This window comes from Hyla sarda, chromosome 6 (genome assembly GCF_029499605.1).
Source record: "Hyla sarda isolate aHylSar1 chromosome 6, aHylSar1.hap1, whole genome shotgun sequence".
In the NCBI taxonomy this organism is placed as follows: Eukaryota; Metazoa; Chordata; class Amphibia; order Anura; family Hylidae; genus Hyla; species Hyla sarda.
This window is the reverse complement of record NC_079194.1, coordinates 281,941,846-281,955,968: the sequence shown is the minus strand read 5'-3', so window position 1 is coordinate 281,955,968 and position 14,123 is coordinate 281,941,846. Positions and strand designations below refer to the sequence as shown.

General features: G+C 40.4%; 1 protein-coding gene across 2 annotated transcripts in view; it reads right to left on the bottom strand.

The window, feature by feature from the left end:
- Positions 1 to 7,684: 7,684 nt before the first annotated feature.
- The window catches only part of KMT5B (lysine methyltransferase 5B), a 46,202-nt gene continuing 39,763 nt past the window's right edge, over positions 7,685 to 14,123 (bottom strand). For both annotated transcript variants that reach the window (XM_056527501.1, XM_056527502.1), the window contains exons 9-10: positions 11,296 to 11,486; positions 7,685 to 10,421 (exon numbers count right to left, since the gene is read on the bottom strand). In XM_056527501.1, coding sequence (XP_056383476.1) covers positions 8,968 to 10,421; positions 11,296 to 11,486 — 1,645 coding nt within the window. In that variant the 3' untranslated portion in view covers positions 7,685 to 8,967. The remainder of the gene's footprint in view (positions 10,422 to 11,295; positions 11,487 to 14,123) is intronic.

Below are 14,123 nucleotides of genomic sequence, written 5' to 3'. Positions count from 1 at the left end.
ATGGTAAAGTGCTGGAGAGTTCTGAAGTGGGCAGCATTGAACACCTGTGAAGAGATCTTAAAATTGCTGTTGGGAAAAGGCACCCTTCCAATAAGAGAGACCTGGAGCAGTTTGCAAAGGAAGAGTGGTCCAACATTCCGGCTGAGAGGTGTAATTGATGTTTATAGGAAGCGACCGATTTCAGTTACTTTTTCCAAAGGGTGTGCAACCAAATATTAAGTTAAGGGTGCCAATAATTTTGTCCAGCCCATTTTTGGAGTTTGGTGTGACATTATGTCCAATTTGCTTTTTTTTCCCTCCCTTTTTTGATTTAGTTGCATAGTTCCAATACACAAAAAAGGAATAAACATCTGTATAGCAAAACATGTGTTACTGCAATCCTTTTCTGTGAGAAATACTTCATTTTCTTGAAAAATTTCAGGGGTGCCAACATTTAGGGCCATGACTGTATCTTATAAATTTTGGCTACTAGTAGTCATATTTCGGGCTGTATAACAGCTAGAGATATGATCTTGGGCTTTCAAACAAGACCAAGATCACATGTCTAGTTGCAACCTAGCCTGAGATACAGTCCCTAGAAGCAAGTTAGGAAATGACAAGAACACATATGTAGCTGTCACAGAATACAGCACTTCAGTGGGCAGTATCTTCGGCTGGATTATCCTAAATGAAAAAAAATAGAAGAATTCTCGGGATGTGCACATAAAACGTAACTTTTACTATTGTATATATATTAAAAGGTATATTTTTCTTAGTGTAGGTTAATGATATTTGCACGGTGGCAAAGCAAAAATAATAGAGTATACGCTGACTCGGTGTGGCTGGGCCCAGCCACGCACGGTACCGCAAATGACTGTTAAAAGAAAACAGTATCAAAGCTCATAGAATTATACCACCAACGCATTTCTACCACCAGTCTCGGTAGTGTCTTCAGGGAGGTAAATATAATGTAAACCGTCGTAACTCACCAAGTAGCCCAAATGTCATACAATGGAGCCACAAGCTATGCAAATAAGCAACTGCACTGCAAACATATTATTTAACAATGTAGGGAAGCCTGATTAATATCATTTCCATTAGTTGCTTTATAAATCATTGCCCAAAGACCTAAAAAAACAGAAACATGTATCATGCCAATAATAAGGCTAGGTGTGCACTGTAGCGGTCCTGTAGAGAAATAAAAAGAAGCACATGGGCATTTTCTCCCCGGGCTGATTTATTCAGATGCCACTGGTATAGGTCACTTAAAAAAGGAAATGAAGAAAGTCCACTCACAATTTTTCCTGTGGAAAGAAGACATCTATAGGTCTGTACAGCGACAGTCCTTGTACTCACGGTTACTGTGGTAATACAGCAGAACGACATGAGACACCTGCATCCAGCAGGGAGCCGAGGATTACCAGCTTTCGCGGGTTCCAGCGAGCGTGTGGCGTCTGACCTCACATCCGCTCCTAGTCTCGACTAAACATGCACTTGACCCCGCCCCTGGTCGACGCAAACACAGAGGACGTGTGTAGTTTTGCACGTCAGAGCCCGCGCTGGTTAGAATCGCAGTCCGGAGCGCTAATGTGACAAGAATATGAGTAATAGACAGGTAGGTCTAAAGCCAAGGCACAACATCAACACAAGCCATGGTGCAACATGCACCGGGTTCGATTCCCTCTCATTCCCAAATATAAACTCTTAATTATTTGATAGAGTAATAGAATTAAATAAGTTTAAATAAGGCATACAGGCATTTCAACAACACAGGGGATATCCAATGACACTGAAGCATATGTGACATTTACAAAAATAATATAATTATCTGTATTCGATTTTTTGGGGATTTTAGATATTCATCAAAGGCAGGGACGACAAATATATACATTTTGGGAGTATAGAAAGAATAAATTGGGGAAGGGAGGTATGGTTATACGGTGGATTATAATAAATTTAGAATTTTATAATGAGTGTATAGGGTGAACTGGGTTCCATGTGGCCTGTGGGAGGGATGTTCACTATTTAAAGTGGGGGAGGGATATAGATATGGCTCTAAGGGATACTAAACTAGCCCTATAAGTCCCTATAGAGGGCCCTGAAGCCTAGGCGGGGTGGCCGCCCTAAAAAGGGCGGTCCCGCACGGGAACCTCCTGTAACCTCCTACACTAATACCTGGATAAAAGGTAATAACCACTAGCTCCTATATCGTTTGTATTAACAAAAACAATATAGGTCTTTTATTTACATTTGAAACACAGCAACAAACCCTTAATTTTTTGGATTTAAGTATCATGAGGGATCGTGACGACACACTCCAGAGTACTATCTATCGCAAAACTACCTCTATTAACAGTCTCCTGAGGTGGGAAAGCTGTCACCCGGGACCCCTTAAAAGGGGTATCCCCAAGGGAGTTTTTACGCCTCAGGAGGAACTGTTCACGCCCCGAGGACTATCAGAAAGAAGCACAGAACAAGACAGGGGATATCCGCGTTTCCAAGACAGGGGATATCCGCAGTATATCTTGAATAAAGCCATCAGAGAAGCCTCTATGACACCTATGAGAACTTTTGACTCCAAAACGAAGCATTGACACTTCCAGAGCTCAACCAGTAGCTAGAATCATAGGCACGTATGACAAATTAGCGAACCCCATACGTAACATAATTATGAAACACTGGGACATTCTAAAAATAGACCCCGATCTACAATAAATCATTGGCAATACTCCGCAGATTACATATAGACGAGGCCGTAGTCTTGGCGACTTGCTTGTTCACAGTCATCTTCAACAAACCGGCTGTAGTACACAGAACTGGCTGGGTCACTTAGCACCCACCAAAGGGTGCTATAAATGTGGACACTGCTTGGACTGTCAACATGTTACTAAAACAAACATCTTACCCCATCAAACTGAATCCATAGTAATGCAACATTTTATTAACTGTTCAACCAGGGCGGTTATTTATCTTGCTGTCTGCTCTTGCCCTCTTTCATATGTAGGGAAAACAAGCAGAGAATTCAAGAAAAAGGGTCCTAGAATATGTTGGGGATATTAGAAATCACTGTGATACCTCTGTCACAAATCATATCAACAAACATGAACAGAGGAGATATAGGACAGTTATTCTTTATAGGTATCGAGAGAGTTACTACTTCAGAAAGAAGGGGAAACGTGGACCGCATTCTATTACAGAAGGAATGTCGGTGGTTACACAGACTAAACACAGTAGCCCCTAGGGGCCTAAATGAGCACATACAATTTGAGTGCTTTCTGTAAAATAGGGTTTCCGTGTGGTCTCGCCTTATAATGACCATTCAGGTCATTTTTCGGGCGGCCACCCCGCCTAGGCTTCAGAGCCCTCTATAGGGACTTATAGGGCTAGTTTAGTATCCCTTAGAGCCATCTCTATATCCCTCCCCCACTTTAAATAGTGAACATCCCTCCCACAGGCGGAGGCCACATGGAACCCCGTTCACCCTATAAACTCATTATAAAATTCAAAATTTTTTATAATCCACCATATAACCATACCTACATTCCCCAATTTATTCTTTCTATACTTCCAAAATTTATATATTTGTCATCCCTGCCTTTGATGAATATCTAAAATCCCCAAAAAATCCAAATTAATACAGATAATTATCTTATTTTTGTAAATGTCACATATGCTTCAGTGTCATTGGATATCCCGTGTTGTTGAAATGCCTGTATGCCTTATTTAATTCTATTACTCTATCAAATAATTAAGAGTTTATATTTGGGAATGAGAGGGAATCGAACCCGATGCACGTCACACCATGGCTTGTGTTGTTGTTGTGCTTTGGCTTTAGACCTACCTGTCTATTACTCATATTCTTGTCACATTAGCGCTCCGGACTGCGATTCTAACCAGCGCGGGCTCTGACGTGCAAAACTACACACGCCCTCTGTGTTTGCGTCGAGCGGGGGGCGGGGCCAAGCGCATATTTAGTCGCGACTAGGAGCCGATGTGACGTCAGACACCACACGCTCGCTGGAACCCGCGAAAGAGCTGGTAATCCCAGGCTTCCTGCAGGTGTCTCATGTCGTTCTGCTGTATTACCACAGGAACCGTGAGTACAAGGACTGTCGCTGTACAGACCTATAGATGTCTTCTTTCCACAGGAAAAATTGTGAGTGGACTTTATTTCCTTTTTTAGGTGACCTATACCAGTGGAATCTGAATAAATCAGCCCAGGGAGAAAATGCCCATGTGCTTCTTTTTATTTCTCTACAGGACCGCTACAGTGCAGACCTAGCCTTATGATTGACATGATACATGTTTCTGTTTTTTTAAGTCTTTGGGCAATGATTTATAAAGCAACTAGTGGAAGTGATATTAATCAGGCTTCCCTACATTGTTAAATAATATGTTTGTAGTGCAGTTGCTTATTTGCATATCTTGTGGTTCCATTGTATGACATTTGGGCTACTTGATGAGTTACGACGGTTTACATTATATTTACCTCCCTGAAGACACTACCGAGACTGGTGGTAGAAACGCGTTGGTGGTATAATTCTATGAGCTTTGATACGGTTTTCTTTTAACAGTCATTTGCAGTACCGTGTGTGGCTGGGCCCAGCCACACCGAGTCAGCGTATACTCTTATTTTTGCTTTGCCACCGTGCAAATATCATTAACCTACACTAAGAAAAATATACCTTTTAATATATATACAATAGTAAAAGTTACGTTTTATGTGCACATCCCAAGAATTCTTCTATTTTTTTCATCAATATTGCTGGATGATTTTGGCATTGAATCTGGTGGCCTACGCAAGACCACCTATACCTATTCTTACATCATTGATACTGGATTATCCTAGTCATGTTTTTTTTAAGGGGTACTCCACTAAAAAGTTTTTTTTTTTTTTATCAACTGGTGCCAGAACGTTAAACAGATTTGTAAATTACTTCTATTAAAAAAAATCTTAATCCTTCCGGTTTAAGAGGAGGATAGGTTTTCTATGAGGATTTGCTCCTACTCTGGACAGTTCCTAAAATGTACAGAGGTGTCAGCAGAGAGCACTGCGGTCAGACAAAAAAGGAAATTAAAAAAGAAAAGAACTTCCTGTGGATCATACAGCAGCTGATAAGTAATGGAAGGATTAATATTTTTATAAGTAATTCTTATATAAAGAGACAAATTTCAACAGACGGGTAAGTGATAACTTGTACCCTATTGCCAGATTGGTATATAGGTCCCTTGGTGAAAAATATACAATATAATGTAAAGGAGAAAATCAGCAATTAGGCTTAAATAATAGAAATATAATTTTTTACTTGGATACAAAAATTGTACAAAAGTGTTGACTCAAGGGAAGGGGCTGAGGATACAGGTGAGTGCCTACACTGGTGACCCTACCCATCTAGGTGGAACTCTCCTATAAGTGTGGATGGGAACAAGGGACAGGTATACAATTATACAAATATAGTTCAGTAAACCTCTCTTGCCATGGCATTTTGCCCTTTGGGGTATCAGGGCTCATTGGGGAGTGAGAGGATACCACATATATACATAAAGAGCAGATGTTAGTATAAAAGATAACAGACCAACTTGAATGATACAAGGATAAGTAGATGGTGTAACGTCAATGGGTAAGTAAGTGTCTCAGCTGGTCAGAAAGAATGCAAGTCACTATCAATGTGATATCAGTGTACTGACTAACATAAGAAAAGAAGTTAATGATAGCAATAATATACAGCATAGAACAATAGAATAAAAAAAGAAAGGAACTATTGCCTATCAATAAATTTTGCGTATATTTAAAATCCGCCTCCTGGGGAATGTTCCTGACTGCACAAAGCATAAGAGTGCGGTGTCCCTCTCTATGGAGACCAATAGGACAAAAAGCCCCTGTAAATAAATGTAGAGTGTTCAGATGGTAAAGCGCCACCCTTAATAACTAATAACTCTAGATAGAGATGCAGACCGATACATTGAGAGCTTCAGCAGACGGATATAAAACAAAGACCAGCATTTAAATGAGACTGCAGAAGGAAGGAGGCAGCCCGAAATAAGCCATGGTAAGCTTATTGCATGAATGAACGATGCTTGCTGCCGGTGGACCAGTAATTTCTGCCGGTGGACCAGTAATTTCTGCCGGTGAGCCCAGAGACACTGCTGTTTCTACAATTTAGGCTTAGTAGTTGAGCGAACACCTTTGGCAAGTCTGCTTTATAGGAAACGCAGCTGTAACCACTAAGATAATAGGTTAAATCCTGGCGGTTTAAAGCATACATGTCATTTCAGATAAATTTTTCATTAACTATAGATTCTATGATGACTCCTATACACTAAAAACACACAGAAAAGGCTTTCCAGCTCTCCCATGACTCTATAATATTCTATTAAAGGGTACCACATCAAAAAAATTTTGATATATTATAGATTAACGTATGCAGAATAACTTTACAATTGCATGTTATTAAAAAATATGCTTCTTTTCTATTTCATTTTCCACTTTGAAGAAATGACCACTAGGGGTCTCCCTACCAGTCCTGGCAGCAAGCATTTCAGACTCATGCTGGAGTCCTAAACACTACGAGCTGCCAGTCTGCTTTGTTCAAAAAGGAGAACACTCAGAGCTGCCAGCCTGCTTTGTTCACAGCCTGTTTGGCTGTGAACAAAGCAGGCTGGCAGCTCTGAGTGTTTAGGACTCCAGCATGAGTCAGAAATGCTTGCCGACAGGACTGATCGGGAAAAATACAATAGAAAGAAGCATATTTTCATTAACATGCTATTGGAAAGTTATTCAACATTCATTAATCTAAAATATATCAAAAGTTTATTTGATGAGAGGTACCCTTTAAATAGAGAGTACTAGACAGTCTAACCTATGAACGCAGCCTTGGGGTGATGAGAGATATTATACACTATAGGCTCCTGGAATCGTGCTGTCTGTCTCTCTCCTTAGACTTGTGTGGATAGCTGTAAACTAATACTTTTCAGAGTTATCAGAATTATTCATTAGTTTTTGATTTACGCAACCAGTGATTTAGTGGCCATTAATTAAAGGGGTTATCTAGGATTAGAAAAACAGCACCACTCAGGTTGTGTGCGGTACAGCAGCTCAGTTCCATTAAAGTGACTAAAGCCAAGTTGCAATACCACAAACAACCTGCACAAGAATGTGCATTCATAGACGGCAATGCATTCCGTACAGAGTCCGCAGAAAGAATGAACGTGTTCATTCTTTCTGTAGACACAGAAATCTGAATTTCCATTCCAGAAACATCTGGCACGGAAACTCCGCTGTGTGCACAGTGCAGCAGAATCCCATTGAATTAAAACGGGACTATGCTGCAGCAGAATCTCTGTGCCGGCTTCGGCATAGAAATTCCAGCATGTGAACATGGCCTCAGCCCTGATCCTGTGAACAGGGTGATTACACACAATAGCCTCAGCTCTGCTATTTGGAAAGCATGTTGACCTGTCAGGTTTTCTGCAACTGGAGAGAAAAAAAAAAAATCCCCTAAATCTGAATTAGGGTATGAAAGGAGATTTACAAACACCATGCAGATACATGGGATAAAAATGTCTGTAATATCTGCTGCATGAGAACTTACCCTAAAAGGAAGTGAGTGCCCCCAGGTGTGTACTAATGGCAAAAAGAGTAAAGAGGAATGATAGGTGTAAATGCAAGCGAGTAGGATTCATCATGGAGATACAAAATTTCCTAATGGACTGAAGTATAAATGATAAAAGTGATAGTTGTGTGGTCATATTAGCATAATAATGGGAACGAGAAACCATAAAAAGTCATTCATTAAAAACAACAAATCATTAATAGGATTTTTGTTTTTAAAACTTCCTATTTTATTGGCATGAGTACTTAACTTAGAAACTTATTTGTTTTAGTAAATCAACTTTATGGCAGAATGTAAATCCTAATACCACACATATTTACAGTAGTATGTACACTTTATACAAGTATGAATAAAACATACCTTTAGTTCTTTAACTGCCAGATGACATTTTTAAATGTTATATCCGTTGGAGCTGCTCAAAAGTGCAAAAAAAAAAAAAAAAAACTAATAATATATAACAAAATATCTATAGAATAAAATGACAATTACATTATATTTTTACTGGTACAAGTCTTCCTTATCACATTTTTTTTTTATTTCACAGCATTGTATCCATGAAAAAATAAGCACCAATTATTCTTGCAAAGAACAATTTTATCTAAAAATTGTTGAAAAGTGTTAAATACAAGTGTTGTGTTTTTATTTATACAACAAGCAATAAATACACCATATCCAAACATATTCTGCATACGGCTAACCCCTGTACATCAAATGTGCCAAAAGGATAAGCAAACATCATTCTGAAAAAAAAAATTTTTTCATTATTCTCCATTTCTGAGAAATTCATTTTGACTCATTTTGCTACTAACAAAAAGGCCACAGACAGTACTTTAAAAGGATAGTAATACGGTATAAAATAGACTTCTGGACAAAAAACTATGGAGGACACTGAGCAAATCAATCTGTAAGCTTTGGAAATACATTGCTGGTGATAAAAACATACAAGAAATAGTTAATGTGCTGTGATTTGTTATGATACAGTCGAGGTTCTGTGAGCTGAAAGAATTATGATTGGGTAGCCACATTAGACTTTATAGTCATGTGTGGAAAGTGTATTACTAATATACATATTCTTCCCACAATATACAACAGTACCCACTTTTTTCCCCCTAATTTTCTTTTAAACTCAAAATTGCACGTAAGAAGACTGTTAAAAAGCACTGTAAAAAAAAAAAAAAAAAAAAAGTCAATATGCTGTACACTTTCTACAATTTCGAGTGGACTAACAATACAGAAGTGCAGTCTCTAAAATTTACAGTTTCAGTCAGGAATAATTCAATGGAATCTTTTCAATAAGTAAATGAGTACAAATTATTTTCTGGTCAAAAAAAAAAAAAAAAAAAAAAGAATATATTTATATATACATATATATGGTTCACGCATTTAGCCTCAAAGATTGATCTTCTCTCCGTCTAGAAGATATATCTATGTCTATTGAGTCCTTTCCCACAATAAGCCTCAAACGCTTTGCTGGTGGCAGAGGGATAAAATCGTCCTCAAATTCGTCATCGTAATCGTCGTCATCTTCTTCGCCTTCCTCGGAGGAGGACTCCACCAAGCTCTCTTCCTCGTAATGATCATAATTGTCGACCTCCATTCTTGTTTCCACCAGAGATAATGTGTCGTTACAGTAGACTCCGTTTTCGTGGATTTCCTCTGGAAAAGACATCCTAGCTTCTTCTTCCCGCTTTAACTGGATCTTTAGTTTCGTAGAACTGCTCCCCGATCCTGAGTTAAAGCCATTGTTTAATTTCGCTACATACAAATTATTATTGTCCTTTTCATGATCTTTGCTTAATTTAATGCTGATTTTTGAGGAGCTCATGTTGTCGTTCTCCATCTCTGTTTTGCTGCTGTTACTGTCGTGACGTCTGCGGAGAGTTAGCTTTGGAATTCCAGTGCTGTTTTCGAGAATGAGTTGTGCGTCGTATCTTGTAATTCTTCTGCTTTTTTTACTTTTGACCGTTCTTATGTTTTCTCTTTTCCTTATCTCTGAAGTGACGACCGGGCAATCATCCGAGGAGCTTCTCGTGTCCTTATAATGAAGTGAAGTGTCAGTGACAACACTGCCTACACCTGAGTCACAATGTGAGCTTACCAAGTCACACAAACTATCATTTTTAGAGGATTCAAAGTCAGAATTTGATATTTCCGTGTTCATAACACGTTTCAAGTGCCTGCTTCTTCTAGACTTACAGAAACCATTTCTTTGATGCCTATTATCCCGTCTTTTTACAGTTTCTTGATCAAGTTCATTCTTGTGATTTGACTGACCTCTAGTATCAGGTCTGTGAGTCTGTGTTAAGCTCCCACTGCTGCTACTTCTATAGCCATCCAAAGTATTTGGTGGAAGCTTAGCATCAGTTTCCGCAGAGTTTCTTGTTTTAATAGAACTTCGTGTTATATAAGTACATGATGTTTCACCATGAGCACCTTTCGTTGAATTCAGTTTATATTCCCTAGCCGCATGCCTAGTTAAACAACCAGTAGTTTCTCTAAACCTTGCTGGACCTTCGCTTTGCTTATCCCTTTTAATAGTCTCATTCTTATACAGCACTACTTTAGGTTCTTTAAGAACAAGGTTAGTTACTTCAAGCTTTCTTGAAGCATTTCTTAGCTCTGGTCGTCTGCAGTGATTTCTCATCTTTATTTTAGAATGAAAAGGCTTTACAGGCTTTCTCAGTCTCTTTGGTACCCTGGAATTATTTATGTGAGCAAGTTTGGATGAGGTAGAAGAGGATGAAACTGGAATTCGTGACATGGACTGTCTTGTCAATGTTCGACTTTTCCCATTCTTCTTCACAACAACTGAACTTTTTCTATTTCTTGCTAAAAAAGTAAAAACAAAGAAATGTGAGAATAAAATCAAATGACTCCACAGGAACAAACAGGTAAACATGCTGCTTTTAGTAAGGAAATTACCCGAGACATGCAAGGGCCAAAAGATAAATAAAATATATAAATACATTTTGGCAGGAGCACCCACACTGACAAGTCAACAAGGCACTTCTAACAGGCAGTTCAGAGGGGCCATGGCACCCAAGCAGAGCCATCCACAGCCTAAATGGACACAACGCTCAGCTGAGCATTTCTGCCCATTTTAGTGATCGTGGGGGTGCTCAGCACCAGGACCCCAGCAACAAAAATGACAAGTTACTATAACATGCCAGAAATTACAGTGATTCTTTCAAATGTCACTTTCATTTAGAAAAACTTGTGACATGTTGCGTTCCCTGCGATTTTGAGTTATAAGACTGTGACATGCATAGCAGTGCGCTTTAAGCCCCCTCCTACTGCTGGCCACTCCATCCGACTCATTTACTGCATTAGAGTCTATGGCTAAGGAGTCAGGTTTGACTGACAGCCAGGAGATGAGACATGTTGCTGTGCACATCTTTTAGCTGTAACTCTGGACTGAGACCCTCTGTGATCTAAACTTTTAACATGTCTGGACAACATGTTTCGAACAACAATGACCCTTTAATAATTTGTTTAATGAGAAATTATACTTGACTGGATGCAATCGTATCCCATTCTCAGAAGAGAAGGACTAGCTAAGTACAGGTCTTTAGCTTGGTAATGGTATTCTGGTCCCCTTAGGTTCTCTCGGTACCTACATATGCACTAAAACCACAGATGAACTTTGGTATGGAAAATTAAGAAATTTACTGACAATACTGGATTAAAAGCTAAAAAATCTTACATGATTTTTCCTGAGATGTGTCTGCGTCTGTGTTGGAGCTTACGGACTGGCTGTCTGAGTTTTTGCCACCGTCACCGAGCTTTTTGAGCCTGTTCAAACGTTTGTCCGTTTCCCGTAGTCCATACTTGCTGTTAATTAGAGGAGCCGGCTCGTTCAGTCCAACTCGGGATTTAAAAGCACCTGTTGCTCTCCTAGTAAAATAAATGACAGAGGTGAAGCTTCAGAATTTCTCCATTATCTTCAAAGATTGCAGCTAATAATGGAGAGATGTATTAATACTGGGCAAATGTAAGGGAGGCTAATAAAAAACAAAGGCCACAAAAATAATTTGCATTTTTTTCAGATAATGTGGTACAGAAGCCTCAAAAATGCATTTGTATATATAAATTTATGCCACACACAATGTAAACGTGTTATACCATTCCTAGATTTACAATATAATAAAGAATATTATCTGACCTACAGCAGCTCTTCCTCCCTCCCCCACCCTGCCCTGTAGAAGATTGGGGAAGGGAGGAGGGGCTGCTGCAGCTCAGCACTACCAGTTTTACTCTTTAGCTGTTAACAAAAAAAGGCAATGTTATAACTTTGCATTACAAACAGCGATCATCAAAGCTATGGTTGATTTTACCCTTCTAGCACCTATCTGCCAGGAATTGCAGCTTTGTACCTGGTATGGAGTTTACATATTACCTAAGGAAGGAGTCCCACCTCAGAAAATGGAGATGCAGGTCTCGATGTAGACATGCCTTAAATGTCCTGACAGGAATACCCTTTAAACATGATGGATGACACATGTTCTTCAATGTAGGTATTTTCTTTCATAAATCTACAAGAATCCTCTAGTAAGTGTAATGTTAGTTACTAGCCAAATGTGCATCAGGGTCTTTGAGACATTTTGATTTACTTCTATCATGGCTGAAAGTGGTTGGTATTGTGTGAGCCGGCCCCCTGGTTGGCGTCTGAAATAGAAATCGTCCACCTCCTCCTGGAGTTTTCTAGCACAAACGTGTTCACGCTGCTGTGGGAGGAAACATGGGAGGGCAATAGGGGAGTAGATTACGGAGGGTAGGAGGTGTACAGTTTGCCATTATGATGTGTGAGGAGTGTGGGGGAAAAGTAATCTCCAGTGGCATGCCATATCTTGCTCAATACGAGAAATAGGTTATACACTGCTCAAAAAAATAAAAGGGAACACTTAAACACCACAATGTAACTCCAAGTCAATGACACTTCTGCGAAATCACACTGTCCACTCAAGAAGCAACACTGACAATCAATTTCACATGCTGTTGTACAAATGGAACAGACAACAACAGGTGGAAATTATAGGCAATTAGCAAGACAAGCAAGAGTGGTTCTGCAGCTGGTGACCACAGACCACTTCTCAGTTCATATGCTTCCTGGCTGATGTTTTGGTCACTTTGTAATGCTGGCGGTGCTTTCACTCTAGTGGTAGACGGAGTCTACAACTCACACAAGTAGCTCAGGTAGTGCAGCTCATCCAGGATGGCACATCAATGCGAGCTGTGGCAAGAAAAATTGCTGTGTCTGTCAGCGTAGTGTCCAGAGCATGGAGGCACTACCAGGAGACAGGCCAGAACATCAGGAGATGTTGAGGAGGCCGTAGGAGGGCAACAACACAGCAGCAGGACCACTAAATCCGCCTTTGTGGAAGGAGAAGCAGGAGGAGCACTGCCATAACCCTGCAAAATGACCTCCAGCAGGCCACAAATGTGCACGTGTCCACTCAAACGGTCAGAAACAGACTCCATGAAGGTGTGAGGGCCCAACGTCCGGGTAGTGATTACAGCCCAACACCATGCAGGATGTTTGGCATTTGCCAGAGAACACCAAGATTGGCAAATTCGCCACTGGCACCCTGTGCTCTTCACAGATGAAAGCAGATTCACACTGAGCATGTGACAGAGTGTGGAGACAAAGTGGAGAACGTTCTGCTGCCTGCAACATCCTTCAGCATGACCAGTTTAGTGGTGGGACAGTAATTGGGTCGGTGGCATTTCTTTGGGGGCCCGCACAGCCCTCCATGTGCTTGCCAGAAGTAGCCTGACTGCCATTAGGTACCGAGATGAGATCCTCAGACCCCTAGTGAGACCATATGCTAGTGCGGTTGGCCCTTGGTTCCTCCTAATGAAAGACAATGCTAGACCTCATGTAGCTGGAGGGTGTCAGCAGTTCCTGCAAGAGGAAGGCATTGATGCTATGGATTGGCCTGCCCGTTCCCCAGACCTGAATCCGATTGAACACATCTGGGGCATCATGTCTCGCTCCATCCACCAACGCCGCGTTGCACCAGACTGTCCAGGAGTTGGCAGATGCTTTAGTTCAGGTTTGTGAGGACATCCCTCAGGAGACCATTCGCCACCTCAATCAGGAGCATGCCCAGGCGTTGTAGGGAGGTCATACAGGCACGTGGAGGCCACACCCACTACTGAGCCTCATTTTGACTTGATTTAAGGACATTACATCAAACTTGGATACGCCTGTAGTGTGGTTTTCCATTTTGATTTTGAGTGTGACTCCATATCCAGACCTCCATGGGTTGATAAATTTGATTTCCATTGATAATTTTTGTGTGATTTTGTTGTCAGCACATTCAACTATGTGAAGACAAAAGTATTTCATACGATTAGGTCACTCATTCAAATCTAGGATGTGTTATTTTAGTGTTCCCTTTATTTTTTTGAGCAGAGTATTTGAATGGCATGACAGAGTGTCCACATAGTTTCTGCAGCAGTGGATTTCTCAGTCGCCTCATTGGAGAACACAGAGACCATGGGTATTATGCTGCTGCCACTAGAAGGCGG